Source organism: Hippoglossus stenolepis, chromosome 11 (genome assembly GCF_022539355.2).
Source record: "Hippoglossus stenolepis isolate QCI-W04-F060 chromosome 11, HSTE1.2, whole genome shotgun sequence".
Classification (NCBI taxonomy): domain Eukaryota; kingdom Metazoa; phylum Chordata; class Actinopteri; order Pleuronectiformes; family Pleuronectidae; genus Hippoglossus; species Hippoglossus stenolepis.
This window is the reverse complement of record NC_061493.1, coordinates 19,666,649-19,694,370: the sequence shown is the minus strand read 5'-3', so window position 1 is coordinate 19,694,370 and position 27,722 is coordinate 19,666,649. Positions and strand designations below refer to the sequence as shown.

At 44.2% G+C, this 27,722-nt stretch overlaps 1 protein-coding gene across 2 annotated transcripts in view; it reads left to right on the top strand.

Annotated features, from left to right (window-relative positions):
- Positions 1–506: 506 nt before the first annotated feature.
- The window catches only part of LOC118118246 (retinal-specific phospholipid-transporting ATPase ABCA4), a 34,069-nt gene continuing 6,853 nt past the window's right edge, over positions 507–27,722 (top strand). Inside the window, exons 1-42 of one of the 2 annotated variants that reach the window (XM_035171269.2) lie at positions 507–660; positions 1,744–1,856; positions 2,278–2,371; positions 2,496–2,637; positions 3,115–3,254; positions 3,786–3,913; positions 4,044–4,241; positions 6,954–7,043; positions 9,441–9,678; positions 10,624–10,763; positions 11,151–11,267; positions 12,134–12,331; positions 14,075–14,280; positions 15,353–15,529; positions 16,411–16,633; positions 16,829–17,050; positions 17,168–17,372; positions 17,460–17,552; positions 17,730–17,933; positions 18,238–18,415; positions 18,497–18,628; positions 18,844–18,983; positions 19,109–19,246; positions 19,984–20,165; positions 20,474–20,579; positions 20,943–21,148; positions 21,718–21,772; positions 22,009–22,062; positions 22,870–23,033; positions 23,125–23,249; positions 23,395–23,493; positions 23,770–24,051; positions 24,236–24,268; positions 24,565–24,670; positions 24,754–24,828; positions 25,117–25,286; positions 25,672–25,849; positions 25,967–26,082; positions 26,252–26,399; positions 26,780–26,903; positions 27,176–27,305; positions 27,443–27,563. In XM_035171269.2, coding sequence (XP_035027160.2) covers positions 1,791–1,856; positions 2,278–2,371; positions 2,496–2,637; positions 3,115–3,254; positions 3,786–3,913; positions 4,044–4,241; positions 6,954–7,043; positions 9,441–9,678; positions 10,624–10,763; positions 11,151–11,267; positions 12,134–12,331; positions 14,075–14,280; positions 15,353–15,529; positions 16,411–16,633; positions 16,829–17,050; positions 17,168–17,372; positions 17,460–17,552; positions 17,730–17,933; positions 18,238–18,415; positions 18,497–18,628; positions 18,844–18,983; positions 19,109–19,246; positions 19,984–20,165; positions 20,474–20,579; positions 20,943–21,148; positions 21,718–21,772; positions 22,009–22,062; positions 22,870–23,033; positions 23,125–23,249; positions 23,395–23,493; positions 23,770–24,051; positions 24,236–24,268; positions 24,565–24,670; positions 24,754–24,828; positions 25,117–25,286; positions 25,672–25,849; positions 25,967–26,082; positions 26,252–26,399; positions 26,780–26,903; positions 27,176–27,305; positions 27,443–27,563 — 5,943 coding nt within the window. In that variant the 5' untranslated portion in view covers positions 507–660; positions 1,744–1,790. The remainder of the gene's footprint in view (positions 661–1,743; positions 1,857–2,277; positions 2,372–2,495; positions 2,638–3,114; positions 3,255–3,785; positions 3,914–4,043; positions 4,242–6,953; positions 7,044–9,440; positions 9,679–10,623; positions 10,764–11,150; positions 11,268–12,133; positions 12,332–14,074; positions 14,281–15,352; positions 15,530–16,410; positions 16,634–16,828; positions 17,051–17,167; positions 17,373–17,459; positions 17,553–17,729; positions 17,934–18,237; positions 18,416–18,496; positions 18,629–18,843; positions 18,984–19,108; positions 19,247–19,983; positions 20,166–20,473; positions 20,580–20,942; positions 21,149–21,717; positions 21,773–22,008; positions 22,063–22,869; positions 23,034–23,124; positions 23,250–23,394; positions 23,494–23,769; positions 24,052–24,235; positions 24,269–24,564; positions 24,671–24,753; positions 24,829–25,116; positions 25,287–25,671; positions 25,850–25,966; positions 26,083–26,251; positions 26,400–26,779; positions 26,904–27,175; positions 27,306–27,442; positions 27,564–27,722) is intronic. The other variant, XM_035171270.2, reaches the window with a different exon arrangement.

The following is a 27,722-nucleotide window of genomic DNA, read 5'->3' as shown; positions in this document are numbered from 1 at the left end:
CAGCCACTCGAGCCTCCAGGTCTCTGTGTCTGAGAGTCGAGCTGTGAACTCCCCTCAGTTTTCCAGCGCTCTCCCTCTGCCTCCGTCAGGGCTCCTGCATTCTCCCGACCTAACGACCCGTGTCACCTGCTCCACCTTGTCGAGCTGCTCGGAGCCGCGACTCCATCAGACCCCTGCGACCCCACCACCCCCCCCACCCCCTTCGCCCTCTCCGTCACTTTGAGTCTGGGTCAAAACTCCGATTGGCTCAGTGTCAGTGTTTGGCCGAGGGCTTCCAATGACTCTGCAGGTGAATCTTGGCCCCGTGGACAAACACTGTGGAGGGGATCAAACCTGTGAAACCCCTCCATCCCCACCTCCCCTCCCCTTTTCATCGCATCCACTCCACCGCACATCCCTTTCTACGTTTACCTCCAAATGGATGACTGTTGTCTTTTTCTCCGCCTGCCCATGTTGAGCTGGGAGATTAGAGCAATCAGATTAGGAGTGCTGCTGACCTGCAGGCGGAGGAGAGAGAGAGAGGGGGAGTGAGGGAGTGAGGGAGCAGCTATAGGAGACGTACGCAGCTCCTCTTCCTCGCTTATTGTTTTCTGTCACTTCAGCTTGTTTGTGAACCTCTTTGCCTCGATGTCGTGCAACTTTAGTCTCGCTCTGTAAAAGGTAAGAATCCGGATTTGCTGTTGTGATTTCTGTTGTTGTAATTGTGCCGTTAGAGCTGACGCGTGCTAATTTAGCTTTTAAAATTACCTGCATCCAATCCTGGTGGAGCATTTTGAATTTCTTTGAATTTATCTGTTAATCCAGTGACTTAATTCCTACATTTCTTCACATTTCTATCAATCTTGCTCACAGAGGTCCTGTCATGTGTAATTACCTCATGGCAGTTTGAGTCATGAGAAGATTTCAAAGAAGTCGGACACATAATAATCTCCTCTGCTCTCCCGCTGCCGTCTCTTGTTTTTCCTGACAAGTATTTATTCGTCCCTCGCTCCGACGGTCTGCACAGATCCAGTGGACACGTCACTCTGAACAAATTACACCTCGTGTCCGACATTTTCCGAGGCCATCTGCACACAGCCTGTGGACGTGATTGGCATTTCAGGTTTTTTCAGTAACTCCAAAACGATTGTGGAACAAGTCGGCATGAGGAGAAACAAATTGCTTTTTTTTACCAATCAGGTTTACTGAGTCTTGTTTATACTTAAAACTCACATTCAACTAAACATTTCGTTAGTTTTAAAAACATTATACCAACTTGTATTTTTCTGTAGAGAAATGTCATCTTAAGCTGGCAGTGTTTTGCTCAGGGGCACTAAAGCAGAGGCTCTATGATTTACAAAAAGTCCATGATTATGGACAAAACCACCACAAACTAATCTAAGGTATTCTGCATGAGGCACAGTCAAATTTGAGTTAAGGAACACCCAAAATCCAAGAAAGAGTCGAGGCCAAGAGTCTGTGTTTCCTGCTGTAAAGATATTTGTTTTTAAACAGATAATGAGAATAATCTTAATTATCACGCTTTTGCAGAAGGATGTAGATGTTTGAGCACCATTGTGTGTTAGCACAAGCAGATATCAAGTCTTTTTGAAGATGCACAACAAACACAAAAGTTAACAATGCACGGTTTACAGTAAAATTATTTTTACGTATTTGAAAATGCTTTTATGAAATTATGAAAAACTCAAATTCAACTCTACTCCAAGACATGACTGATATATTTTATTGTGTGTGTGTGTGTAGGTTTGTCACAGGCTGATGACCCCTTCCAGGGGCTGAGCTGCGGAGCGATGAAGACGAGCTCTCAGATCCGCCTGTTGTTGTGGAAAAACTGGACTCTCCGCAAGAGACAGAAGGTACGGAGCTTTGTGTGAGCTGGACACAACGTCCATACCACTGTTCAGCATCATGCACAACACAAACTGCAGCTTCCTACAGGAGCCGGAACTGTTTCTCAGACTTCTGTCTATCAGCGTTTGTATTTGCAGATATACACCAATACAAAAACTTTTATTTTATATAAATACATCCGAGGAATAACTGCCATCTAAAAAATATATAAATACATTGGCCGATATATTGGTATCAGAAATTTTCCACTCCCTGATATCGATAAAAGCATCAGCCCTAAAACTCAAAGTCTCTTGGATAAAGTCTGAGAGTTAACTGAATATATTAAGTGTCAGTTTATAGGATTATATCTTTTATATATCGTTCAGGTGTTTGTATTTTTCTGGTACTTTCACTGTGACTTACACTTCACCTGTTTCTGTCCAGACTCGCTTCCTGGTGGAGATCTGCTGGCCGGTGTTGTTATTCATCGGTCTGGTGTGGCTGAGGAAAGCGAATCCACTGTACCAGCAACATGAATGTAAGAATGACACAGTATCAGTATAACTTCTCATTGAAACAGCAGCACATGTTGACCCTGTGGAAACACTGGTCTAAAGTCACAGGCCCTCACGTGCCCTCCGACACGTTCTCTGCTTTTTCAGGTCACTTCCCCAACAAGGCGATGCCCTCGACAGGGATCCTGCCCTGGATGCAGGGCATCTTCTGCAACGCCAACAACCCCTGCTTCAGATACCCAACCAGGGGAGAGTCTCCGGGAGTCGTCTCCAACTACAACAACTCAGTGTAAGAAGAGTCACAGCCTCAAACCTCCACTGTAGCAGAAAGAATGTAAAACTGGAATTGCTTGAAAAGTGAATTGTCATTTGCTATAAACTATAATAATGAGAAACTTTATTCATACAGCTCCTTTCATAAAACATACTTCATAAAGTGCTTTACAAAATGAAAACTTGACGACAAACAATAGGAAACAATGAAAAGCAATTTGAAGATCACACAGTAGAGCACAAGTACAATAATAACAAATAATAGTATAAGATCATAACTTGATTGGAAATAAATAAATCAAAATAGAAAGGTGAATTTAAAACCCAAATCCTGACAATAAAATTGAGATAAGATAAGATAAGTGTTATTGATCCCCTAATAAATAAAGTCAAATAAAACAAAAAAGAGAGCTTTTCACATTTTGCAAAACCTCATTCCACCTCATCTACAAGAGTTTATACATTAGACATTAACTCGGCGTCTTTTTTCCAGACTGGCTCGGTTCTATGTCGACGTCCAGGAGCTTCTGCTCAACGAGGACGAGGTCCAGCAGCTCGGACGACTGTGGAGAGAAATGTCATCGTTCTCAAACTTCATGGACACGTTACGGAAAAACCCATCGGTGGTGTCAGGTAAAGGAAAAATAGAAGAAACAGGACGTAGCACGTCTCTAGTGAGTAAAACTGTTTGTCCTCATCCTGTTGTCCTAACATCCTCTTTCTGTGCCGTCAAAGCGTTTTCTCTCTTTCGTTTCCTAAATTCTCTGTCTGCCTCTATTTGAGATGTTGGATATCAAACTATTTAAGTTTCCTCAGTGACGGCTCCTCCAAAAACGTCCTATTCCACTTTCTCCTATTCTGATTAATGTCACATATATATTCTGTTATATAGTTCTTGATATGTACAGGACTGTAGGCACACTTAAAGATGTATTTTTTATATAACTCCAGTTGAAATGAACTTCATACCATTGGCAGGGACACGTGTCTGAACCCGCTCTTCCTCTCGCTCACTGGTCTTTCACCCGAAACAGTCCAATCCCTGCCTTGTCTGTCTGGCTGTGAATCATTTCCTCTGAGTGGTCCAGTGCTGCTCAGGTCAATATTGTCTTCAGTGGTTCTGTGTCTCTCTCACTGTCTCTGTTTTTCTGATTTTCCATCCAGGCCGTGGGCTCAAGGTAGAAGACATTCTGAAGGACGACGAGGTTCTCACGGCCTTTCTGCTGCGAGACGCCGACCTCTCGAACTCCATCATCCACCAGCTGGTCAATGCAGAGCTGCGACTGGAGCAGGTGCAATTGCAGAATAAAGTGATATTAAGTCACCTTAGCTGTGATTGTGGTGCAGCTACATGTTGGGAAACAGTATAAAATGTTCTTCGGCCAAAGCAGTAAAACCTTCTCTTTCTTCCACGGCCTCTAGTTTGCCTCTGGCGTCCCCGACCTGCAGCTGAAGGACATTGCTTGCAGCCAGGCGTTGCTGGAGCACTTCTTCATCTTCCCCAGTCGCATGGGACTCCACGTGATCCGCAACGCCATGTGTGCCCTGAGCCAGCAGCAGCTGCAGAAGATCGAGGACATCCTCTACGCCAACCTGGACTTCTTCAAGATCTTCAAACGGGTAGACCTACTGTTTTGTTCTCAAATGCATCGTATCCAGTGATCCTCGGTGCTTCCTGCTGTTGTTTTCATCTGTTTCTCCAAGTCCTGATCATCAGAAACATGTTAGGAGAAGATTTCTTGTTATTGTCACTGAAAGTAAGAAATGTTTTGCAAATGGGTGTTTTTCATTCACGTCCTGGTTTCCACTGTGAAATCCTCTGGAAGGCGGAGCTTGTTGACAAACTGAGGTCCCTCTTCCCGACTCTTCTATATTTCTTATCGTCAACAATCTCATAAACAAGAAAATACCACAGAAATATAGAGTTTTACATTTGAAATAGTTCATTTTGAGTCAGAATTCATGAACATGAACTGCACACAGATGAGTTTTTAACAGTTTCTAATCGAAAATAGAGCTTTGTGGCACAAAATGTAAGTTTGAATACAAAGGCAAAACTTTCTATTATGATTAATTCATTGTTATTAAAAAACATAATACAAGATATCACCAGGTGTATCTTCTAAGTACTAAAACCTGTGTATTTACACAGTGCAGCCACTGTGTTAATACTGTTGGCACTGGCGCCTGAGCAGCTGCACATTTAAATCAGCAACGTCGCTGATGAAGTGAAGACAAGTTGTTTTTACTGGAATTGTTTGTGCAGGTCTAGCTGACATTTTGGATTTCTATGGGATGTTGTTGCAGAGCCTGCAGTCGTGCCAGCAGAGCATGTGGCGCCGAGTCTCGGATTGAAGCTCGCAGGTGACTCTGCCAAACCTGTTTACTCAGTCATTGGCTTTATCTGGAGCACGGAATAAAGCACAGGCTGTTTGACACAAACACGGGGACCGGCTGTACGACGCAGCTTCTCTACGAACACAGTTTAATGAAAGAAAAACACTTTTAATCTCATATTTATTTGAATGTAATTATTGAATATACGACCAGTGGGAAGAAGATGAATCTGAGCGATATTTACAGAAGCGTGAAGAAAATAAAAGAGTCATTAAAAGAAAACAGAAGCGTCAATATCTATGTTTGTATCCAAACTTTTTCCTTGGCCGACCTCCATTTTCCTCGCTGATACCTCAATGTGTGTTTGGTTTCTACCTGGGGGGGTCAGCTGATGGGCTCAGGGAGTTATCCCTCTTGGCCTGGTTCCCTAATGGGCTTAGCGAGGCCCCGCCCACAGCCTGCGAGCCCACTGTGAGTGACGTGATGCTGCGTCTCGTATAAATACAAAAGCAACATGTGCCAGTGTAAAGCTGCCAGAAGGCCTGGTTACCTGCTGGAAGACATGACAAGTGTACAAACTGTACATCTGAAACCCAGAGAGAGGGTTGGATTTCATTTTGGTCAAATTTACAGATGGAAATTGTGAATATTTTAGAAGTTGGAGTAAATGTTCGGACATGAAACCTTAATTAAATGATTAATTAATTAATTAATTAAATCATCCATCCACACATTCATCAACCACCCATTCATCTACACATTCATCAACCATCCATCCTCTATCTACAGCTCTTTATCCTTTGCTAAGTTGCAGGTGCCTGGAATCCAATTATATAAGATATACAAACCTTATTATATTGTTAGAGCATAAAAAACTACACTAAATGTGTAAATTAACTTAACTACAACAAATTAAAAGTACTTCGCTTTAATAGTACTTTTAGTTTTACCCTGTAACAATACTGTATAAGAGTTAATTTGAGATCTAATGTTAAGATATTAGTCCCTTAAATGTGATGTGTGTGTGTGTGTGTGGGGGGGGCGTGGAGGTTAGAAAGTTTAACTCGAAGCAGGAAGTTGTGTTTTCATGAAGGATCTCAAACATGTAAGAGGCTGATGAAGTAAATCTTGAGTTTCTTGTGCAAATGTCCATGTTGGTAATATTTCATGGAATATTACACATGTCCACGTCTCCTGAACCAAACAAACCAGATCCTCAGTTTGTTTGGTTCAGTCGTTCACGAGCATCTTAGTGGCGATTGCTGCAATTAGCTCCAGTAAGTTTTTAAAGCCCATTACCACACTGACCTCTTGCCTTGCAACAACTTTCCCGCCCCTGGTTACGCTCCCGTCTCCCGTCCACCTCTCACCGCCCTCCCCTCCTATTCCCCCCCCCCGAGCGCCGCCCCGCCTCCCTTCTTCCTCCTTTCATTGAAATGCAGGCACGAGGAATGCGAGAGGAAGGATATCTCATGTGCGTGTTTGTCTTGGCATTCGGGGTTTCCGCAGCCCGCAGCCCTCTGCCCTGACCCGACGTTTTCTAATACCTGCTGCTGCTGCTCATGCTTTCACGATACAGTCATTGAAGGTTTGAGGGAACAATGTGTTTCTATATCAAACAACTGGAGGTGGACATCGAGTTTGACTAAAGCTATTCGGTGCCTTCATAATTTCATTTGCAGATTGTGTGACAAATAAATTAAGGAAAAATGGATTGTGTGTGTGTGTGTGTGTGTGTGTGTGTGTGTGTGTGTGTGTGTGTGTGTGTGTGTGTAGAAAATGTGATGGTTTTCTCTAAATAAATGTTTCTTTGAAGTCTCCAGTTATTTTGGGTCGTTGTCTCTTCATCACGGGACGCAGCAGTAGTTTTAATATCGAAAAACAAAGAATAAATTGTGTCTAATGTTTCATGTTCGTGTTTTCATCCTGATTATTAAAACCACAGAGTGAGAGTTGATCACATGACTGAAGCATCTTGTGACTGTGTCTCCACAGATGCCTCAGGTTCTGGATCACAGCTCCCAGGGGGTCGACCTGCACTTTTGGGGTCGGGCCCTCAAGGCGCTGTCGGAGAAGGTCCAACTTGTAAGTGTCCAAAAGTCCATCATAACCTTACACTCCTGTCTCTGCTCCTTCTCCTCATTCTTCTTCTCCTTCTCTTTCTCCTTCTCCTTCTCTTTCTCCTTCTCCTTCTCCTTCTTCTCCTTCTCCTTCTCTTTCTCCTTCTCCTTCTCCTTCTCCTTCTTCTCCTTCTCCTTCTTCTCCTTCTCCTTCTCCTTCTACTTCTACTTGTTCTCCTCATTCTCCTTCTCCTTCTTATCATTCTTCTTCTCCTTCTGTTTCTCCTCTCTCTTCTCTTTCTCCTCTCTCTCCTCTCTCCCCTCTCTTCTCCTGCTCCCATGAACCCTACTACTCCACCATCTCCTTCACGCTCTCCTCTTCCTCCTCCTGCTCCTCCTGGGTCCTGCTCTCTCTCCTTTATTTTTCTCCTCCTCCTGAACCCTCCTCCTCCACCATCTCCTTCACGCTCTCCTCTCTCCTCCTCCTCTCTTTTCCTCGGCCCTGCTCTCTCCTCTCTCTTCGCTCCTTTCTTTTCTCCTGCTCCTGAACCCTCCTCCTCCACCATCTCCTTCACGCTCTCCTCTCTCCTCCTCCTCTCTTTTCCTCGGCCCTGCTCTCTCCTCTCTCTTCGCTCCTTTCTTTTCTCCTCCTCCTGAACCCTCCTCCTCCACCATCTCCTTCACGCTCTCCTCTCTCCTCCTCCTCTCTTTTCCTCGGCCCTGCTCTCTCCTCTCTCTTCTCTCCTTTCTTTTCTCCTGCTCCTGAACCCTCCTCCTCCACCGTCTCCCTCACGCTCTCCTCTCTTCTCCTCCTCCTCCTCCTCCTCTCTTCTCCTCGGTCCTGCAGGATCGGAGGCTCTGTTATTTTTAGCCCTGCAGGAAACTCACCTCTTCCGCTGCTCCCTGTTTGAGACTCGCTCACAGAGGAGGCTGAGAGATGGACTGTGTTCATGTGCATGTGTGTTAACATGAGCTCTGTGCAAGCAACGATATGTGTGAGAATGTCCATGCATGTCCTCACAATGGTGTATTTGCTATGAAACACAATGTGTATGTGTGCACGTGTGCATACATCTTGAACAGAATAGAACAGAATAGAACAGAATAGATCCTGAAGAGAAATAGAGCAAAACAGGGCAAAATAGAATTGAATTGAATAGAAGCTGAGGTTTCAAATATGTCACATGTTAAAAAATGTCTTGAGAAGAAAATAGAAAATCGGAAGAGAAAAATAAGTAAAGAGACAAATAATATAATGTATAAATGCAAAATATAGAGAAGAATGCGGTAATTTATAGAATAAAAAAGAAACTGCAGCAAATTTAAAGAGTAAAATAATAAAACGTGTCACACTATTACATCATTCAGATGACAAACATGCACACACGCACACAAAAGCAGACAAAGTGACTGGGACTGTGTGTCTCGGCACGTTCACTCCATGTCTGAGGGGGTGTATCCCATCGTCACCTTAGCTGTGGGTGAGAGCGAGTAAGGGGAGGGGGTGAGGTGGAGGGGGACATTCCTGTGAGGTGACACATCCTGTAGGTGGGACCTTCGTATCACCGTGGTGACAGAGAGGCGAGCCAAATGCTGCCGTCACCCACATCTCCTTCCTCTCAGCCCAGCGAGTGTGTGTGATAATAAATGAGAAAAGGGAGGAGAAGGGAGTGAGAGTGAGAGAAGAGCGGGGGCGGTGTGTGTGTGTGTGTGTGTGTGTGTGTGTGTGTGTGTGTGTGTGTGTGTGTGTGTGTGTGTGCATGTTCACACGTAATAGTGAGCTGTGAGTGGGGGGCATAGAAACGATATGAGTCACTTTCATCACTGACCTTTGAAACCAGGTGGATTGTCGTTGCTGCAGAAGCTGAACTGAACATCTCTGGTTCCATCACATTATTGGACGATGCCGTTATTAGCTGATCACTGTGTTAACGTCTGACTGGCGGCCTCCTCCTCTGTGTTTCTTCTGAGAGGAAATGATGCTGAGAAATACTGAAGCTATTTTAGTTTAGTTAGTTCCACCCGTCCTCGTCATGTGATGTCCAACATGTTTGCTTATCTTTCCATCTATTGTTTAGTTGTAGCGGTTTATTCTGAGAAATGAATGAATGTGAAAGAATATAAATATCCCAACCTTGTTTATAATTATTTAAAGTTTCCCATTTAATCATCCTGTGGAGGGGGGGGGTTGCATGAAATATGACTTTGCTTAACTCTCGTGCAGATTTGAATGAAAGAATCTAAAAGTGATTTTGTACATAGTGGTCACAGCTCATCCTGCTAGTTTCTGGTAGTCTGCTGTTAATTGCATGTCTATTTGTGTAATTACGTCAAATTCCTAGTATGTGTACTCATACATGGCGAATAAAGCCGATTCTGAAGTTGGCTGCTGTAGAACCGACCCTCTGCGTCTCTCCTGCAGCTGATGGAGCGGCCGAGTTCTCAGGAGCTGCTGAAGGCCGTCTCCTCTCTGTTCGGAGCCGGAGGTCCTCCCTCCTTCACCCAGCTCGTGTCCAGCGTGTCAGGCCTCTTCTGTGGGTACCCGGAGGGGGGCGGCTCCAGGGTCCTGTCCTTCAACTGGTACGAGGACAACAACTACAAGGTGTTCCTGGGGGTCAACGGCACCAAGAACCGGAACTATGTCTATGATCAGTCTGCCAGTAAGTGTACAGACTCAAATGCTCCTGTATAATAAAGAATAATTACAGTAAATCATACACAAGACACAAACTATCATAGTTAATGGATTTCTGCAATTCTAGTATAAATGAATGTATTTATGTATAAATGAATACTGTGAGGATATTATACGATAGAGTTTTAGAAACCAGTACAAGATGGATTTATGAGCTGGGGCCATAAATCATATCACACAATCTTCCTGCACATGTTTCAAAGGATTTCTTTGCAGAATATATTTTTATGAATACAAATTTAGTTTTTCTGAGCATTTATAGGACTTCTGATCCACATTTGTGTAAAAGATGAGATTCAGAGGCAATTCTTACATAAACAGTTTCATTATATGATCCATTAAGTAGCTGTGTTGGAGCTTTTGATCAGGTCACATGATCTTCATCAGCAGAGGGAGCTGAGTTGTCATGATTGTTGAAAGCTTCTGTCAATTAAACTAATTTAATTTAAAAAAAGAGGATTTATTTACTAAATGAAGTAATTGTTTTACCATTTTCTTTTTTTTTTATCTCAGTGCAGATCCTGGAATTGTCCTTCCTACTGTTTTATCACTGCAATTTTATTATTATTATTTCATTTACTATGGCACAATAATCTCTAATGTAAAACAATCAATGTGTGTGTGATGACTTCTCTTTGTTGGGACGTTTCTACGCCACATATTCAAAACCCAGTTGGAATTGGTTTGCAGAATGAAACACAGCTGTAGAGTCACAAAAGTAGTTTTCATAATTTATCGTATTTATCGCACAGTGCTTACTGATGATTAAGTTTATATCATCTGAATGTAAAGTGCGGAGGATGTGAGAAAGTGTCCGTGTTCTCTTCTGCACGATGCTCTTTTGTTTGTCCCTCTTTGTGTCTTCATTCCTCTTCGTTATGGACCGTTATTGCTATTCTTCCGCCCACAGCTCCGTTCTGCAACGCCCTCATGGAGAGCCTGGAGTCCAACCCTGTCACAAAAATTGTGTGGAATTCAGTCAAGCCCCTGCTGATGGGAAAGATCCTGTACACCCCCGACTCCCCTGCCGTCCGCAAGATATTAAAGAGTGTAAGAGAGACCACCTCCAGCCCGACCCTTCACCTCTCCGTCTCTCTCTCTCTCTCTCTCTCTCTCTCTCTCTCTCCCTCTCTGCACCCTCACAATCTGTTTATGTGCCTTCGAACCCCCCACCCTTCTTAGGAATGAGCTGACTGCCAAAGCAAAGGAGGGTGGAGGGATGGGGGGGGAGTGAGGGAGGAGAAGAGGAGGGGGGAATTAAAAAAGAAATGAAAGGAACGGCGAATATTTTGCACCACTCAAAACAGATCTCATATGGTTTTCATAGATCTCATCCAGAGTGCGACACAATTCCGTACAACAGAAAGCTCCAGATCAGCATAGATCAGCAGATGGTGCCTATTTTTTTTTAGTGTGTGTTTCTGCTTGTGTGTCCAGGCCAACACGACCTTCGAGGAGCTGGAGCGGCTCCAGAACATGGCCAAGGCCTGGGAGGAGCTGGGACCTCAGCTCTGGGCTTTCTTCCACAGCAGCGTCCAGATGAACATGATCAGGGTGCGAGACATACGTTCTGCAGATATGCAAACACACAAACACTGTTCACATGCATACAGTGGATTTTGCATGCAGAGGTATTTCAGTGTGCGAAGATAAAACAACAGAGGAACTGTCATCACTTTTTGTACAAACTGTGTGACAGCATCAATGTTTGAAAGTGTTGTAGTACCCACATTTCAAAAGGGGCCTGAGTAAGACTAGCTTTGTTTAAAAATGAACAAGATGCAGAGTAACCAGGTGGAAGTGTGGAGCTGTGAGTTGCTCTTGAATTAGACTTAAGTCACAGGTTTAATGATTTTGATGCAACTTTGACTTGAGACGTCACATCGCCTGAAAGGTTTATTCTGGGAGAGGATAAAGAAATTTAATGCAAATAATTTGATGTGATGACAAACACAGAAACTTCTAAAAGTGTAATGACAGTGGTCCCTTGTAGAGATGATCACAGACCACAGAGTTTCATGTTGTCTGTTCATGCAGATTATTTAGCCGTGCAGGCTGCAACTTCTCAGTTTCAGTTCGCTCTCACTGCTCTTGTTGTGTTGCAGGCAGATGTGCACAACTTGCGCAACACAAAAAAAAGCTGACACACATAATCAGCAACTAACTGGTGAACACAGCATTTAGCTAATTAAGAGCCAGACATTTCCCTCAGGAGGTGGTGGAGACCAACAGAGACCAACCATAGAGCTAAAAGACGCCTAATAAATAGACTATGGAAACACAACTCCAAAGAAACTCACCAAATCAGCAGAAATAATAAAGAAAAGTCTGGAGAATTGTTTTTAAAATACAATACACAGCGCATGTTTAGCACTTATGCAGAATTTCTAATTTCAGTTCTTCTGTCTCCATCACTGCAGGACACCCTGAGAAACCCGACCGTGATGCACTTTGTGGACACCAGCCTGGAGGACACGGACTTTACCACCAAAGACATCCTAAACTTCCTGTACAACGGTCCTGAAGGGCCCCGGGAGGCGAGGATTCCCAACTTTGACTGGAGGAACATTTTTAACATCACCGACCAGATGATACGCATGTTCAACAACTACGGAGAGGTAAGAAACCTGTTTCTCTGCTCCCCTCCTTCGCCTCATCACTATTTTTGCCGAATCTCGCACATTCCCAGGAGTGCGGTTTCGGCCTTTCCGTGAGACCCGCTCTCGCTCCTCCAGACAGGAGCATCAGTCTTCCAGGTCTGCTCCCAGGAGATTGCAGCCAGGCCCCTTTGAAACATTGCAGGCCACTTAGCACGGCTATAGAGCCGCTCTCCCGTCCAGTTGGCTGAAAGGTGGGGAGAACAAGCCTTCTGTCACCCCCCTCCTCTGCTCCCATTATGGCGCCGGTGATAAAGTAGAGAGTAGGTGGAAGTGAGTCCCCCCCCCCCAATGAGCCCAATATGGTTTTGGTGTACGGCCCCACATTGGAACAGACCCCTGCGAAATAAAGTAGGGCAAATCGCTCTCTCCATCCTTCACGCCCTCCCTCGCTCCTCTCTCCTCTGATGTAAAGGAGCAAGGGGGCGAGCAGGGGTTGCGGTTTTGGAGGGAGCCCTATCAGCGCTGGCATCTCAATCTCTCCTTTGTTTCCAAGTTCAGCGCCGAGACCCTTCAGAGCCCCACAAACAAACCCAGGCGATTTAGCCAATTAGATATAGCTGTCTGCGATCATGGGGCCTCGGGATCGCTGCTGTGGTTAGCATGAGGTCCTCTCGCTCCGTCAGGGGTATGTTTCTCACACCGGCGTCCTGCTGGAACATGTGTATCGGCGAGGATCTGTCCCCTCGGCCCGTCTCTGAGTGAACGTCATTGTGCCGTGGATGTATGGTCCCGCAAAGATGAATGGGAAGTGGGCTCTGGTCTTTCTTTGAGCTCTCTCAGGGTATTGTACAGTAACGTGAATGGAAACATTAGACACGGTTTGCATAGGAGTTTGAAGGGGGGGGGGGCTGTTAGAGATCAGTGTCAGTGTGTATGTGTGTGTAGCAGAGTGGGAGTTTCACATGGCAATTACACGTTTTAGAGAGAGAGTAAACGTGTGTGTGTGTGTGTGTGTGTGTGTGTGTGTGTGTGTGTGTGTGTGTGTGTGTGTGCGAGAGAGAGATGGAGATAATGACAGTGTGAGATCCATGGTTGTAATGTATATGGGTGTGTTGTTGCATGTAAGTATGTGAGCATGCATTTACTTTTCTGTGTGTGTGTGTGTGTGTGTGTGTGTGTGTGTGTGTGTGTGTGTGTGTGTGTGTGTGTGTGTGTGTGTGTGTGTGTGTGTGTGTGTGTGTGTGTGTGTGTGTGTGTGAGTTTCACATGGCATGTGTCACAGATAAGGAGAGCGTGTTTGTGGGGAGAAATATGTGTGTGTGTTTGTCTCTCACTGCAGAATGAAAGCAGCCGCTAAGATTTTCCCACGTCACCAGATCACTTCAATGAAAGATACAATAAATACAAATTCAACAAGCTGCACTTCAATGATAGGATTGAGGCTAGGATAGGCATTTTATTCTGTACTGGTTTTAATACAGATTTTAAAAAATCAGTAACCGGGTTTTGACTCTGGTTGTAAGACACATCGTGGTCTGGACTGAAAGAAAGTGTTGAGGTTCATTACCAGGCTCTGAGTAGTTTCTAAATAGGGCAAAAGCCACATGCACTTAATCCCATGCACAATTAAATTGGCCCAAACAAGTTTCTTAGAACACAGCAGGATACTCATGCATAGCAAACACAAGCAGATAATTCCACTCTAAATCTTGAAGGCAAACCAGCATCTATCAGCATCTCCCTCCTCTCCTCTGATTGCAGTGCATCACTCTGGATAAGTTTGTGGCCTTCACAGACGAGTCCCAGATGATCCACCAGGCCTTGTACCTGCTGGAGGAGAATAAGTTCTGGGCGGGCCTGGTCTTCATGGACATGTACCCCTGGTCCACAAGCGTCCCGCCACACGTCAAGTACAAGATCCGCATGGACATCGACGGAGTGGAGCGCACCAACAAAATCAAAGACAGGTCAGTGAGAGAACCACCGGAGAGTCTTAGTTCAGGACTATGTCGTTCAGGTCTTGAAGAAGGTCCCAGACCGAAAAGCTCACAACTTAAAGATCATTTTACAGATTTGTTTGAGTTTGAATTATTTAAGCTGCAGCCCCTCAGAGAACCTTGATACTGGATAGTCGCTGGGTTTTCTCATCGATCTTGAAGTTATCTGTTGTACAAACTAGTGATTTTAACCCTAACCCCTCAGGTCTTAATGTTCCCTGCGGTGCAGTGAATTGTCCTGCTGCAACTGATGCTGTTGCTAATTTGTCATAATCACTTCAGGGGTCATGCGTGGACAAAGAAAACAGAATTATTTTAGACCTAATTCCATTTAACAAAAAATATTTTATAACAATTAATGCAAAAATAAGGCTTGTTCTAATTGGTTTTTAATTCTATTTGATGACTGGAAATCACACTGCGACCCCCTGGTGGGTCCCGACCCCCAGTTTGAGAACCACCAGCAACGTCTAACTCTCAAACAATCCTGAAAACCTGCTGCTCTGATACGTTTCATTACGTTTTACATGAACTGGAAATCTGCTCCTTCATCCTCAACATGTGAAGCTGTTACATGCATTTCATTTTCCTTTTCATCTCCCATTCATAAACAGACAGTGTGTCAACAGCCCCCGAGGGTGAACACACACTTCTTATAAACACTGTTTACAGTGCATCCAACAGGGTGTAATGGATCCACTGGGAGTCCTGCTGCTACACAACTGAATAATCAGATTGCAGGAGGGCTTTGCCTCGGACTTATCTGCTTAAGGAAAAGCAGTGTACATGTTTGTTTGTGTGTGTGTGTGTGTGTGTGTGTGTGTGTGTGTGTGTTTGTGTTTGTGTTTGCAGCTTTACAGACATTGGCTTCAGGATGTTTTATTATTACAATGTTTTGAACAGACAACAACAAATCAAATAATTCACTTGTATCAAAGCTTATGTGATAAATGATGTAGCGGCTGCATTTCAACATCATCATCAGGAGAATAAAACCTCACAGACATGAATCAATCTTTCCCTGTGACCCCCTCCCGCTCAGGTACTGGGACCCCGGCCCCCGGGCAGACCCCATGGAGGACCAGAGGTACATCTGGGGGGGCTTTGCTTACCTGCAGGACATGATCGAACACGGCGTCATCAAGCTGCACACGGGCAACGACTGGCCGCTCGGGGTCTACGTCCAGCAGATGCCTTATCCCTGTTACGTGGATGATCTGTGAGTAAACCGCTCACCGGGTATGATTTTAGATCGAGATTTACCCCAAATATGGCAACGCTAATGTTTTAAACATGGCTGAACTAAACTGAGCTCAACAATCAAACCTCAACCAATGACTCTATCAAATAAACAACATAAACCATGCATAATCATGAAGGTCAAACAGTACAGTCTGTGAGGACAACTGAGGAAATGTTAGGTAAACAAATATAAATATAAAATGATTAAGATGAAATAACTAAAAAGGTGAGAAAAGATTATAATAATATGATTCTGAAGAAGAGGAGATGTTTTCAATGAAGTAACACGAGAAATAAAAGTACTGTATTATATTTATATTAAAAGTAAAACAGTAAAACACTCATGAGATGTTTTGCTAAATAGAAAACTAGAGTAAATAAATGAGATTCAATGAAAAGCCAGATTGAAAAGCTCAGTGGTGATAATAATAAAAGACGCCCTTGTTCTGATGTTTAATCAAAAAGCTGCCGCCAGCAGAACTGAGGGTTCTGAAGGGTTCATGGGATGAAAAGAAAATCTGATAAACAGGTAGAACCAAGACCATTAAGAGCTTTATAAACCAATAAAAGGATTTTAACATCAATTCTGACAGGCAGCCAAAGCGGAGACTTTAAAATTGGTGTTAAGTGTTTTCTGTCTTTCTGATGAAAGCAGCTTGTGTATCTTGACCTCCTGCCAGTGGCTCAGGGACAATATGCGTAGACTCCAAATGGCGTCAGGATGATTAATTCTCTTTTCCTCTTCAACAAGTGAACACAACTAAAATGAAAGTTCACCATATGAGCTGTGTGGTGATGCTGGAGACAACAGCAGCATGAAATCAAACCGGGTTTTTCTCCCGTCTTCTCCTCCCGCAGCTTCATGATCACACTGAACCGCTGCTTCCCGATGTTCATGGTGCTGGCCTGGATCTACTCGGTGTCCATGACGGTGAAGAGCATCGTGCTGGAGAAGGAGCTGCGCCTCAAGGAGACCCTCAAGGCCATGGGGGTCGACAGCGGCGCCATCTGGTACACGTGGTTCATCGACAGCTTCGTCATGATGACTGCGAGCACGGCGCTGCTCACCACCATCATCATGGTGAGAAAGCAGGAGGAGGACGGAGGGAGAGAAGGAGGGAGGGAGGGAGGGAGGCCATGTTGGAGAAGTTTTAATTGCTGGTGTGGAGGCGTCATGTCTTGCAGTGTGTAATAGCGTCCTCTTGTGGATAATTTATAAAAAACAGTCCTCATACTCAACTGTGTCCCCTGAGGTCTGTCTCTTTGGTCCTCTCAGGGTGGGAAGGTGCTGAATTACAGCAACCCCGTCCTCGTCTTCTTCTTCCTGCTGACGTTCACCGTCACCACCATCATGCAGTGCTTCCTGATGAGCGTGTTCTTCAACAAGGCCAACCTGGCGGCGGCGTGCAGCGGCATCATCTACTTCACCCTCTACCTGCCCCACGTCCTCTGCTTCGCCTGGCAGGACCGCATCACCACAAACATGAAGTTGGCCGCGGTACGTCGATGAATGTTTGAATAACTAAACCTGAATTTAGTCCAGTTTCCACTGTATCTGTAGATATTCTTCCTCATTTATACGTAAAACCTGTTTGTATCCGTCTTGGCACTTCAGAGCTTGTTGTCCCCGGTGGCGTTCGGCTTCGGGACAGAGTACCTGTCTCGGTACGAGGAGCAGGGTCTGGGTCTGCAGTGGGACAACATCCGGACCAGCCCGTTAGAGAAGGACACCTACTCCTTCCTCACCTCCGTCCTCATGATGTTGCTGGATGCTGTCCTCTACGCTGTCCTGGCCTGGTATCTGGACAATGTCTTCCCAGGTCGGGCTGCGAATGCACTGCGTGATTTACCTGATTTTTAACATGTCACAGGTTCTAACAGTTTCTCATCAACTTACTCCTCCACAGGACAGTACGGCATCGGTCAGAAATTCTACTTCCCCTTTCAGCCCTCGTACTGGCAGAGATCTGCACCATCTCATTCAAAGATGGAGGATCCAGGTCAGTATCATTTGTTGCAACAAAATGTACATTTAGATAAAGAAAAGGGGAAGAACGGCCACAGACATAAATAACTTTTTGGAATCATGAGCCCGTCTCGACAAGATGATGTTAAGATAAACAGTTAAGAGTCAAGACGTGAACCCAACACGAGATCTTTTCACACGTCTCCTCCAGAACCTGAGAATCCTGAACCAGACAACGTAGAGAATGACCTCGAGAGCAGGGGCTCGCATGAGACTTTCACCTGCAACGGCTCCAGCAGGAGAACGTGCAAGCACCAAGGCAAGAGGGAGCGACTGGAGAGAGAGAAGGAGCTGCTGAGAAAACAGCAGGAAACTCCCAACCAGGACGAGGAGGGTCAGGACTCAGGGAGGGAAGGTGAGGACACAGATACACAACCTCAGATCAACTGAAGACTGAGACTGCATGTGGGAAATGCTCTGAGGACATCTGGTGGACAGGCAGGGTAACACATCGCACCTGGAAGATAGAGGAGAAAAGATGAGATGAGATGAAATATCAGTAATTTGAGGGAATAAGAGACTTTTATGTGGATTTAGAGACTTTCTTTTACACTGTTGACTTCTCATTTATTTGCAATTTGATTTTAAGACCACCTCTACTTTGTTAGTTCCATTATATTCTAATTAATTTCTCCTTCTATTTCTGTTTTCCAATGCAGGCCAGTTGTTCTTTGAGCCCGACCCTGTGGGCCTGGTGCTGGGGGTGCAGATCCAGGACCTGGTGAAGGTGTTCGCCGGAAGCTCTCGACCCGCGGTCAACTGTCTCAACATCAATTTCTACGAAGGACAGATCACGTCCTTCCTAGGTCACAACGGGGCCGGAAAAACCACGACCATGTATGTAACCACGACAGAGTTCACAAACTGTGAATCAGGCTCATATAATATAATGTAATATAATATTTGACGGTTTTCCAGGTCCATCCTGACTGGACTGTTCCCTCCTACATCCGGCACAGCCTTCATTAATGGAAGAGACATTAGGACGGACATAGACGTCATCCGTTCTTCTATGGGCATGTGTCCTCAGCACAACATCCTCTTCAAACAGTGAGTTATGTGGGAGATGCTTAAAGTTCAGTTCCGTGCGATTAAAAGAATTATCTGCACAAAATAGTTTCAAACTTTTGGGACAAAACCAAAATGAGCATAACAGAAAGTACAAGAATTATTACTTTCAGGCTCGATTCAGTGTGGAACAGACAGATCCTCCACTCTTCCTCCGTGAACACAACGTTATTACTGCTGCTCTGTTTCTCTTCCAGTCTCACGGTGGAAGAGCACATCCTGTTCTACTCGCTGCTGAAGGGTCGGACTCAGGCGGAGGCAGAGAAGGAGGTCGAGGACATGCTGGTGGATCTGGGGCTGCCTCACAAGAGAGACGATGAGGCTCAGAAACTTTCAGGTCAACCACTTGTTTTGCCTTTGTATATATATGTGTGTGTGTGTGTGTGTGTGTGTGTGTGTGTGGGTTAGAGAGAGAGGATGAGATGAATTCATGTGTTATTTCATACATTTGTGACCCTGCAGGAGGAATGCAGAGGAAGCTGTCCGTTGCCATGGCATTTGTCGGAGGGTCAAAGGTCGTCATCCTGGATGAACCCACCTCGGGAGTGGACCCATATTCCAGGAGATCTATTTGGGATCTGCTGTTAAAATACAGAGCTGGTAACTAATAGAAGTCACAAATCCACATTTTGTTTCTCCATGTGTCTGAACACTCTCTTTGTAGCTGCGGGTACAGATCTCACCCACTTCTTCCTCTTACATTTAAAACTGGAAGACGAATGAATCCAAATCGGTTGCAGCTTCTCCCGAGGCCCTCGAATTAAGTAGTGAAATGATCAAACAGAAAAATTCAGCTACACAGTTACAACAAAAGCAAAACGATGTAGTCATAAAATCAACGTGTTTTAGAATTTGTTGACAAAAGCACTTGAAAACTATGGTTAGCTATTTTTTTTTACAGTTAGACTGGACTGGAATTTCCCTTTGATTCAGCAGAAGCTCTCCCAGTCAGACGTCTCGTGTTTGAAATGTTTATTGCAGCAGCAGAGAGTATTTAGAGTTTAGGCTCTGATCTCGTTATCCCTCAGATATATGATTACATAGAGATGATTTTTGTAATGAACACATATCTTTAACCTCACTATCGCAGCCTGCAGGTAGACGCCGGGTGGTGAAGGGGCTGAACGGGTAGAAATAATGATGCAGAGGAGCAGAGGCATTGATAAGCAAAGGGTGTGATGGGAAATCTTTGCATAGACGACCTCATTAGGAGGATTATATTTATTTAATTATTTATTTGATAGGGGCCGAGCATGTTAATGAGCATCAATTTAAAAACCCTCCATGTAAACATGCCAGATTCTAGCAAATGAATCCAAACTTAAACTCCCGTGCAGGCCGGACAGTGATTCTCTCGACCCACCACATGGACGAGGCCGACCTGCTGAGCGACCGCATCGGCATCCTCTCCAAGGGCCAGCTGCACTGCTGCGGCTCCCCGCTCTTCCTCAAGAACTGTTTCGGAGTCGGTTTCTATCTGACGCTGGTACGACGCATGAAGGAACTGAGGAAGAGGGAGGTGAGGTTCAACTCTGACTCAAAATCTACCAGCTGCAGTGTTGTATCTCTACTTTGTCTACCTTGATTTGATTTGGGTGATTCAAAGGTCTAAGGTCAAGGTCACTGTGCCCTTTAGAAAACATGTCTTGGTCTGAGAACTCAACATCCAAGGAAAACCTTGAGGAATATGTTTCAAATTTGGTAAAACATTCAGTTGATCAAAAGGTCAAAGGTCACAGCTCCACAGGAGGCAGAGGGATACAACCGCAGTATTTCTAGTTCTGGCAGAATTGTTAAAGTTGTTCTTGTCATGTCTGTTTCTGTCAGAACGACTGCGACTGCGCCTCCGACTGTTCCTGCTCCTGCTCCCTATGCACCGGGTACAAAGACCAGTCTCAGAACCAGTCCCAGCACCTGGACAGAGTTCTGGATGGTGAGTGTGTGTCCTGCACTTCCTCTCTGCGTCTCTCACCAGCTCCTCAGTAACGACACAGAAACAAAACATCACTTTAACACATTTATAATTTAGCGGTGATGTTGACCCAACAGCCTCTTTCCTCTTAATTCTGCCGGAGGACTCTGTGCTTGAGATGCGGTGCCGTGAAGTTGTCCCAGCGCAACTTACTAATGCATTTTTACAGCTTGAATAATTATGTTTGTTTTTAGTTTTTTTCTGCCGTAGTAAGCAGTTTCCCGTTCCTTCCTTCGTCGTCTTCGTTTCTGCTATTTTTTGGGGGAACACGTTATTCTTTTAAAACCTCCTCTGTATGGGATTTTGATCTTTTTCTCTCCTCAGGGGACATAGACAACATCACCGGGCTCATCCACCACCACGTCCCAGAAGCCAAACTGATTGAGATGATTGGACAGGAGCTCACCTACCTGCTCCCTAATAAAGGATTCAAGCACCGCGCGTACGCCAGTCTGTTCCGGGAGCTGGAGGAGACTCTGAATGATATGGGCCTCAGCAGTTTTGGCATCTCGGACACATCATTAGAGGAGGTGGGGACGGCGAACTTCAAAGTGCAGTGGATGTACTTTTAGTTAAGTTCTGTGCTTCTGCCTAATTACAGTGAAATGTAGTTTTTACTCCATGGCATTTATCCAACACTGGAACACTGGCAGGTGAATGAGACTCAGAGAAATAAACAGGAAACCAAGGTTTAGGTGAAAAGGTCAGAAATGCAGTTAACTGTCAAAGGTCATGCACAGGTATACGTGCCCTTGAGCAGCAGGTTACCGGTTCGACTTTCCCGTTACAGATCTTTTATTTCAACAATTTTGACTCATTATATTGAAATAACACAAAATCAGGGAACAACAATTTGCTGCACCCTGAAGAAATTGCATTAAATCATATGATTTGTATTGAAAACAGGTTTAAATGATTCAACCACACTGTCTGATTTGTTCCTTTTTAAATGTTATTCCTGGTTTTAACAGAATCCCAGAGTTTAATAAAGGAAAATCACGAACCTGTATCATGTAACATCTTCGATTAAAACAGGAACTTTTTGTTTAATGTGTGAAAAGTTCTGAATCTCAAAATATATATATATTTCTTTCCCCAGATATTCATAAAGGTCACCGCAGATGGAGAAGCAGCGAATAATGCCACCACTCCTGGTAAATACCACCACTGATTTATTCTTCATGGCCTTTTCCTGGAATTGAATTTGCGACCCTCTGACCCGTCCCTCTAACGCGTTGTTGACACACTTGTTTGCTGTTATTGTTGTGTGTCCCCTAACAGGCCTGTAAGCTCTCACTTGAGCTACAGTACTTGTGGTGTCGAGCATCCTTCGTCTAGTTTGTGTTCACGTGTTGTGTCTCACTTTTGTGTCGCACACTCCCACCTCTAGAGCAGTGGATGTTGAAGCGGAGACAAAGCGATTCTGGTGTAGAGGGAGACGAAGGTCAGAGACCCGGGAGCCACTTATCCACTCATCTGCTGGACCTGGTCACTCACAAGCAGATCCAGTCGATTTTACATTAGCTACTTTTTTCTTTATGTGGAGTTATCACATGAGAACAAATTTGATATTTTCATACGAGGTTACCATGACAACATAACAATATTTGGGAAAGGTCTGAGAAAAGAATTAGAAGAGGAAGATTAGTTTTTCTATTTTGCATTTCGAGGAATAAAATCTTAACTAAATCATTGGAGAATTTATTTTTTAAACTTTTTACATCAAAACTTTTAAGATTATATTAAACTACTGACATTAACGAATATAACTGCCATTATACAAAAATGAATTCGTACATTTTTTCTTCAGTCGCTCAACATTTAGACTTAAATCCTCAAATTGCAAAAACACGATCTTCCTCTTCTTATTGTTTTCTTATCCCGAATCCTAAACCTCTTCCGTACATAACAGATGCAGTTTTCTAATGAATTTTGCGGCGATGACAAGTGAAGTTTAAATCATCTGGTGGTCGTGAGTGATCCAGGTCTGGGAAGATGAACAGAATGAGCATCACTCAGGAAGCTTTCAGAATAAAGTTTTGCTGCTTCATTGCTCTTTTCTTGCTGCTTCAAATTTAAACATTTACTCATTTATACTTTAGACCAGAAAGCTCAGATGACTTTTAGCTGCTGATCCCAAACCTGCTTCTCCAACTTTATACCTCTGCAGTTTGCAGTTTCATAGTTCGCCAATGTTTTTCAGAGACATTTTTAAGAGCGATATTTAATTTTTTTTTTCTTTTTACCACAGAACATAATGGCCTGAACGGCACTACCCATACTGCATCAGACAGCAGCGCAGGAAAGGGCTCCCGGCAGGTGAAAGGTGCGGCTCTGACCATGAAGCAGTTCCATGCGCTGCTCGTGAAGAGGCTTCACCACGCCAGCAGGAGCCAGAAAGACTTCCTGGCACAGGTCTGTGCTGTTGAATTGAATTTTTTAAATTTATGTAATATTTAATAGACTTCCAGAGTCTGGTGACTGATTTACTCCTGTGTGATTTCAGATCGTCTTTCCTGCCAGCTTCGTCCTGATCGCTCTGATCTTCACCACCATCGTGCCTCCGTTTGGAGAGTACCCCAGTCTGACTCTCACTCCCTGGATGTACGGGGAACAGTTCATTTTCTTCAGGTCAGACCTGTGGGACCGAAACACTGTGAACTTTACTTCTATAAGACTTTTACTGGAAATATCTGAACAGATCTGAAAATATGTTCATGCACAGGAAGTCATCTTTGCATGTGACATCACAACTCTGTGTGTCTTCTGTCTTTAGCAATGAGCAGCCGTTGGACCCCTTAATGAAACACTTCACCGAGCGTCTGTCACATCGGCCGGGCCTGGGGACACGCTGCATGGAAGGAGACCCACTGGGGTGAGTGTCAGGACTGTTCATAGATGGTATAAGACAGAATATTGTAGGAAAGAATGAGATTATTACACAAGTGCATATCATTTCCTACCACTTCCATGTTAGCGATGGGACATGGACCAAACTAAAACGTCAAAGTACATGTCAAATGTTCAAGTGTTAATTTTTCCAGCAAGTTTAGTTTTTATTAGTTATCTGATGCTATAAAATCAGGGTGAAACAGAACTGCCTCTAAAAGTTCAGTGATTTGACCATTTCTCTTCACTCCTCTCTACCCAGAATGCCTTGCAGCAACATCACATCAGCGTGGGCGTTTCCCGACGTCTCCCCGGTTGTCAGCAATATCTTAGAGAGTCCTGAGTGGAACCAGAGGAACCCGTCTCCGTCCTGCTTGTGCAGCTCCAGTAAGAAGCTGACCATGATGCCCATCTGTCCCGATGGCGCAGGAGGCCCCCCCCCTCGCCAGCGAACCGACGCCACGGGGGACACGATCCTGGATCTGACCAAAAGGAACATCTCCGACTACCTGGTTAAAACCTACCCCAGTCTAATAAGAACCAGGCAGGTTTTTTTATCAAATGGTAAAACATGGAAATACTACACAAACGTGTTGAAACACACCCCCAAGCAAGTTTATAAATATCTTTAATGCCATGTTTGCTGTGTAAATCGTTGTGTTTTTACCACTTAATCAACCTGTTTCAATATATTTCTGTTTAATCAAACTCTGATTTCCATTTCACAGTTTGAAGAGCAAATACTGGGTGAATGAACAAAGGTAATGAACTTTACGTTGTTACTCAGGGTTTCTCCAGAGTCTGAAGTTAAAATAAGTCTTAAATATGTTAAAATACTAGGCACCAGGTTTTAAATAGGTTTAGTTTGGTCTTAATTATGGTGATGTTCATTTAACGCTACTTAAAACAAGCTTTGAAATTAGATTTTTAAAGAGAAATGATTTTGTGGTCTGCCTGATTGCTGTACGTCTCTTTCCTCTTGTGCATTATTCATTACATCTTTTAAAGGGACGTTCATGTGGAGTAATGAGTGTAAATCTTCTGCGTCTGTCCCCAGGTACGGGGGTCTGTCAGTAGGAGGACAACTCCCCATCCTGGACGTGAACCCCAAAGACATCCAGACGGTTTTCCATCAGCTCGGACAGATTCTCAACATCACAGGGGTATTTACTGGCTTGATTCATTTACTACAAACACATGATTACTGTTAGTTAAATCTGATTATAATTAATGTTTTTTTTTATAGGGTTACTATTCAGGACTTGCCCTGCGGGAGATCGGTCCTTTCTTACGATACATGGAAAGTGAATTTAATGTGAAGGTAAGAGTTCTTCTGCTCTAACCAGTGAGTGCTGGGAATTACTGGATCTGCACTTTCCTTTTAAATTCCAAACTTTTCAATTTATAAAGTCTGTCACATCACACGGACACCGACTGAAGCTGAAAGTGCTTGTTTTAATGGCTCGCACCCCCACTTAAAATAATGGAGGGTTTTATGTAATGTCATGTAACTGTCAGCCGGCAGCTCCGTGTACTGTAGATCAGCTCTGTAATCATCGCGTCAGGGGCGTGTGAGATGTGCTCAATTAACTCCGCTCTCTGCTGTCAGGTCTGGTACAATAACAAAGGCTGGCACGCCATGGTGACTTTCATGAACGTGGCCAATAACGCCATCCTGCGGGCCTTCTTACCCCCGACGGCCGACCCTGTGAAGTTTGGAATCACCGCCATCAACCATCCGCTAAACCTCACAAAGGAGCAGCTCTCTGAAGTCACCGTGTGAGTGTTTGTAGTTGTTCATTTGAACAGAATACAGACTGGATGTACTGTACAGAAAATGTAATAGAAGTTTAAGCAGGAGAAGTAAAAGCTTTTAGAATGACCTCTTCTAACAGTTCAGGGAAAGAAAAACATTATATTGAATAAAAAATAAGATGAAATAATATGTCTGCTACAAAGTAAACAGATAACAAAAAGAAAGAAGAGAGAATTATTTGTAGTTCAATTTTATTTGTATGGCGCCAAATAGATAATAGATAATAAAAAAGTAAATCACATCATTATTGGAAAAAAAGTTTACATAACCATGATCTCTTTTTATCATTGGATATGAAATTCTCAGAGCAGAGTAAACAGTACTGACTTCATCGACCTCCCCCCTCAGGTTGACCACCTCAGTGGACGCCGTGGTGGCGATCTGTGTTATTTTCGCCATGTCCTTCATCCCCGCCAGCTTCGTCCTCTACCTCATCCAGGAGCGCGTCACCAAGGCCAAACACCTGCAGTTTGTCAGCGGCGTGAGTCCCTTAGTTTACTGGGTGGCCAACTTCTTCTGGGACATGGTGAGTCAATGCAAAATACTAATCTCAATTTTCAAGTCTTAAAGGAGATTGATATGACGTTACTTTTGATTTTTGCTGATTTATTATTTGAAGTGACTTGTGTTTTTCCTCTTCTAGATAAATTACTCTCTCAGCACTGCATTGGTGATCGGCATTTTCGTGGCTTTTGACAAAAAGTGTTACACGTCACCGACCAACCTGCCGGCACTGATCGCTCTGCTCCTCCTCTACGGGTAAGACTTCAACTTTCATTCATGACAAATGAATAAGGAAAAGAAAAATGTGTGATTGAACGAAACAAGAGAAAGTGGATAATTTCATCTGCTACAAAACAAAATACATAAATATGGCTTTAAGGAGGTGAAATAAAACTCCCATAACTGTGATTTATTTCTCTGACAGGTGGTCGGTGACGCCCATGATGTATCCTCTGTCCTACATATTCAACATCCCGAGCACCGCCTACGTCTCCCTGTCCTGCATCAACCTGTTCATAGGCATCAACAGCAGCGCCATCACCTTCATCCTGGAGCTGTTCGTAAACAATCGGGTAAGAACAAGCACAAAAGACTCAGATAAGACAAGATAAGTTTCATCAGTTTCATTTTACTCAGCGTCTCCTCCTCGGCAAGATTTCAAAACTTTACATCAACTCCTTCAAATGGAAAAAAATCAATAAACCCCAGTTTCACTTCTCTCACGTCACTGAAACTTGACAGACTGGAGCTTGTGCACATTCAACCACAGCTCTGAGCAAGTGTTGAATCAATTATGCTCTTCAGAAGAAACGTGACTTTAACGTGTGTGTGTGTGGGTGTGCGTGTGCGTGTGTGTGTGTGTGCGTGTGTGCGTGTGTGCGTGTGTGTGTGTGTGTGTGTGTGTGTGTGTGTGTGTGTGTGTGTGTGTGTGTGTGTGTGTGTGTGTTTCCAGTCTTTGCTGATGGTTAACGAGTGGCTGAAGAAAGTCCTGCTGGTGTTCCCTCACTTCTGCCTGGGCCGAGGACTGATCGACATGGCCATGAACCAGGCCGTCACCGATGTCTATGCCAGGTTTGGTGAGTCCTCAGCACTGACCACAGTCTCACAAAACCAGCATCATCCGGTGGAAACAGGGTTCGCCCAGTCAGTCGTTGTGTCCGGCTCCAGCTCGTCAGATTTCCTCAGTGACAAACATCTGCAGTAAGAACGAGACGTCACCGTTCCCACCGTCTGGAAGAATTCTGTTTGAACAGCCGCTGAAGCTTATATAACAAAATCATGTGGGGCTTTTTATTTACCCGCTGAACAAAAGGTTTATTTCCAGTACCGACCTCGTCTCTGTTTCCAGGCGAGGAGCACACAGTCAACCCGTTCCGCTGGGACTTTGTGGGGAAGAACGTCGCCTGCATGGCAGCGGAAGGTTTTATCTACTTCACTCTCAACCTTCTTATCCAGTACCGGTTCTTCTTGGACCGCTGGTAAGGGACGACTTTAACCCCAGATCACTTCTCCTTACCCTTTCTATAATAATGCAACCAGGATCAATTTATTCAAACACGATGAGAAATCTTACCAAGTTCTTAAAACGATAATAAGTGCAGCTTGTGCCCCTCAGGTCATCAGACTACAAACACACTGCTGTGCGAGATGAAGACGACGATGTGGCAGCAGAGAGGCAGAGAGTTTATGAAGGAGGGAGTAAGACAGACATCCTGCACATCAGAGACCTCTCTAAGGTAAACGTCCCTGACACCAGCACGTCTGTTACCATGACTTCATATAAACCAGATTCTATAGATAGATGTAAAACAAGAATTACAGTATCAATCCAATCAAGTTGCACCAAATTACACAAACTGTATTCAGTCTTTTAAATATGACAGATTTTTTCCATC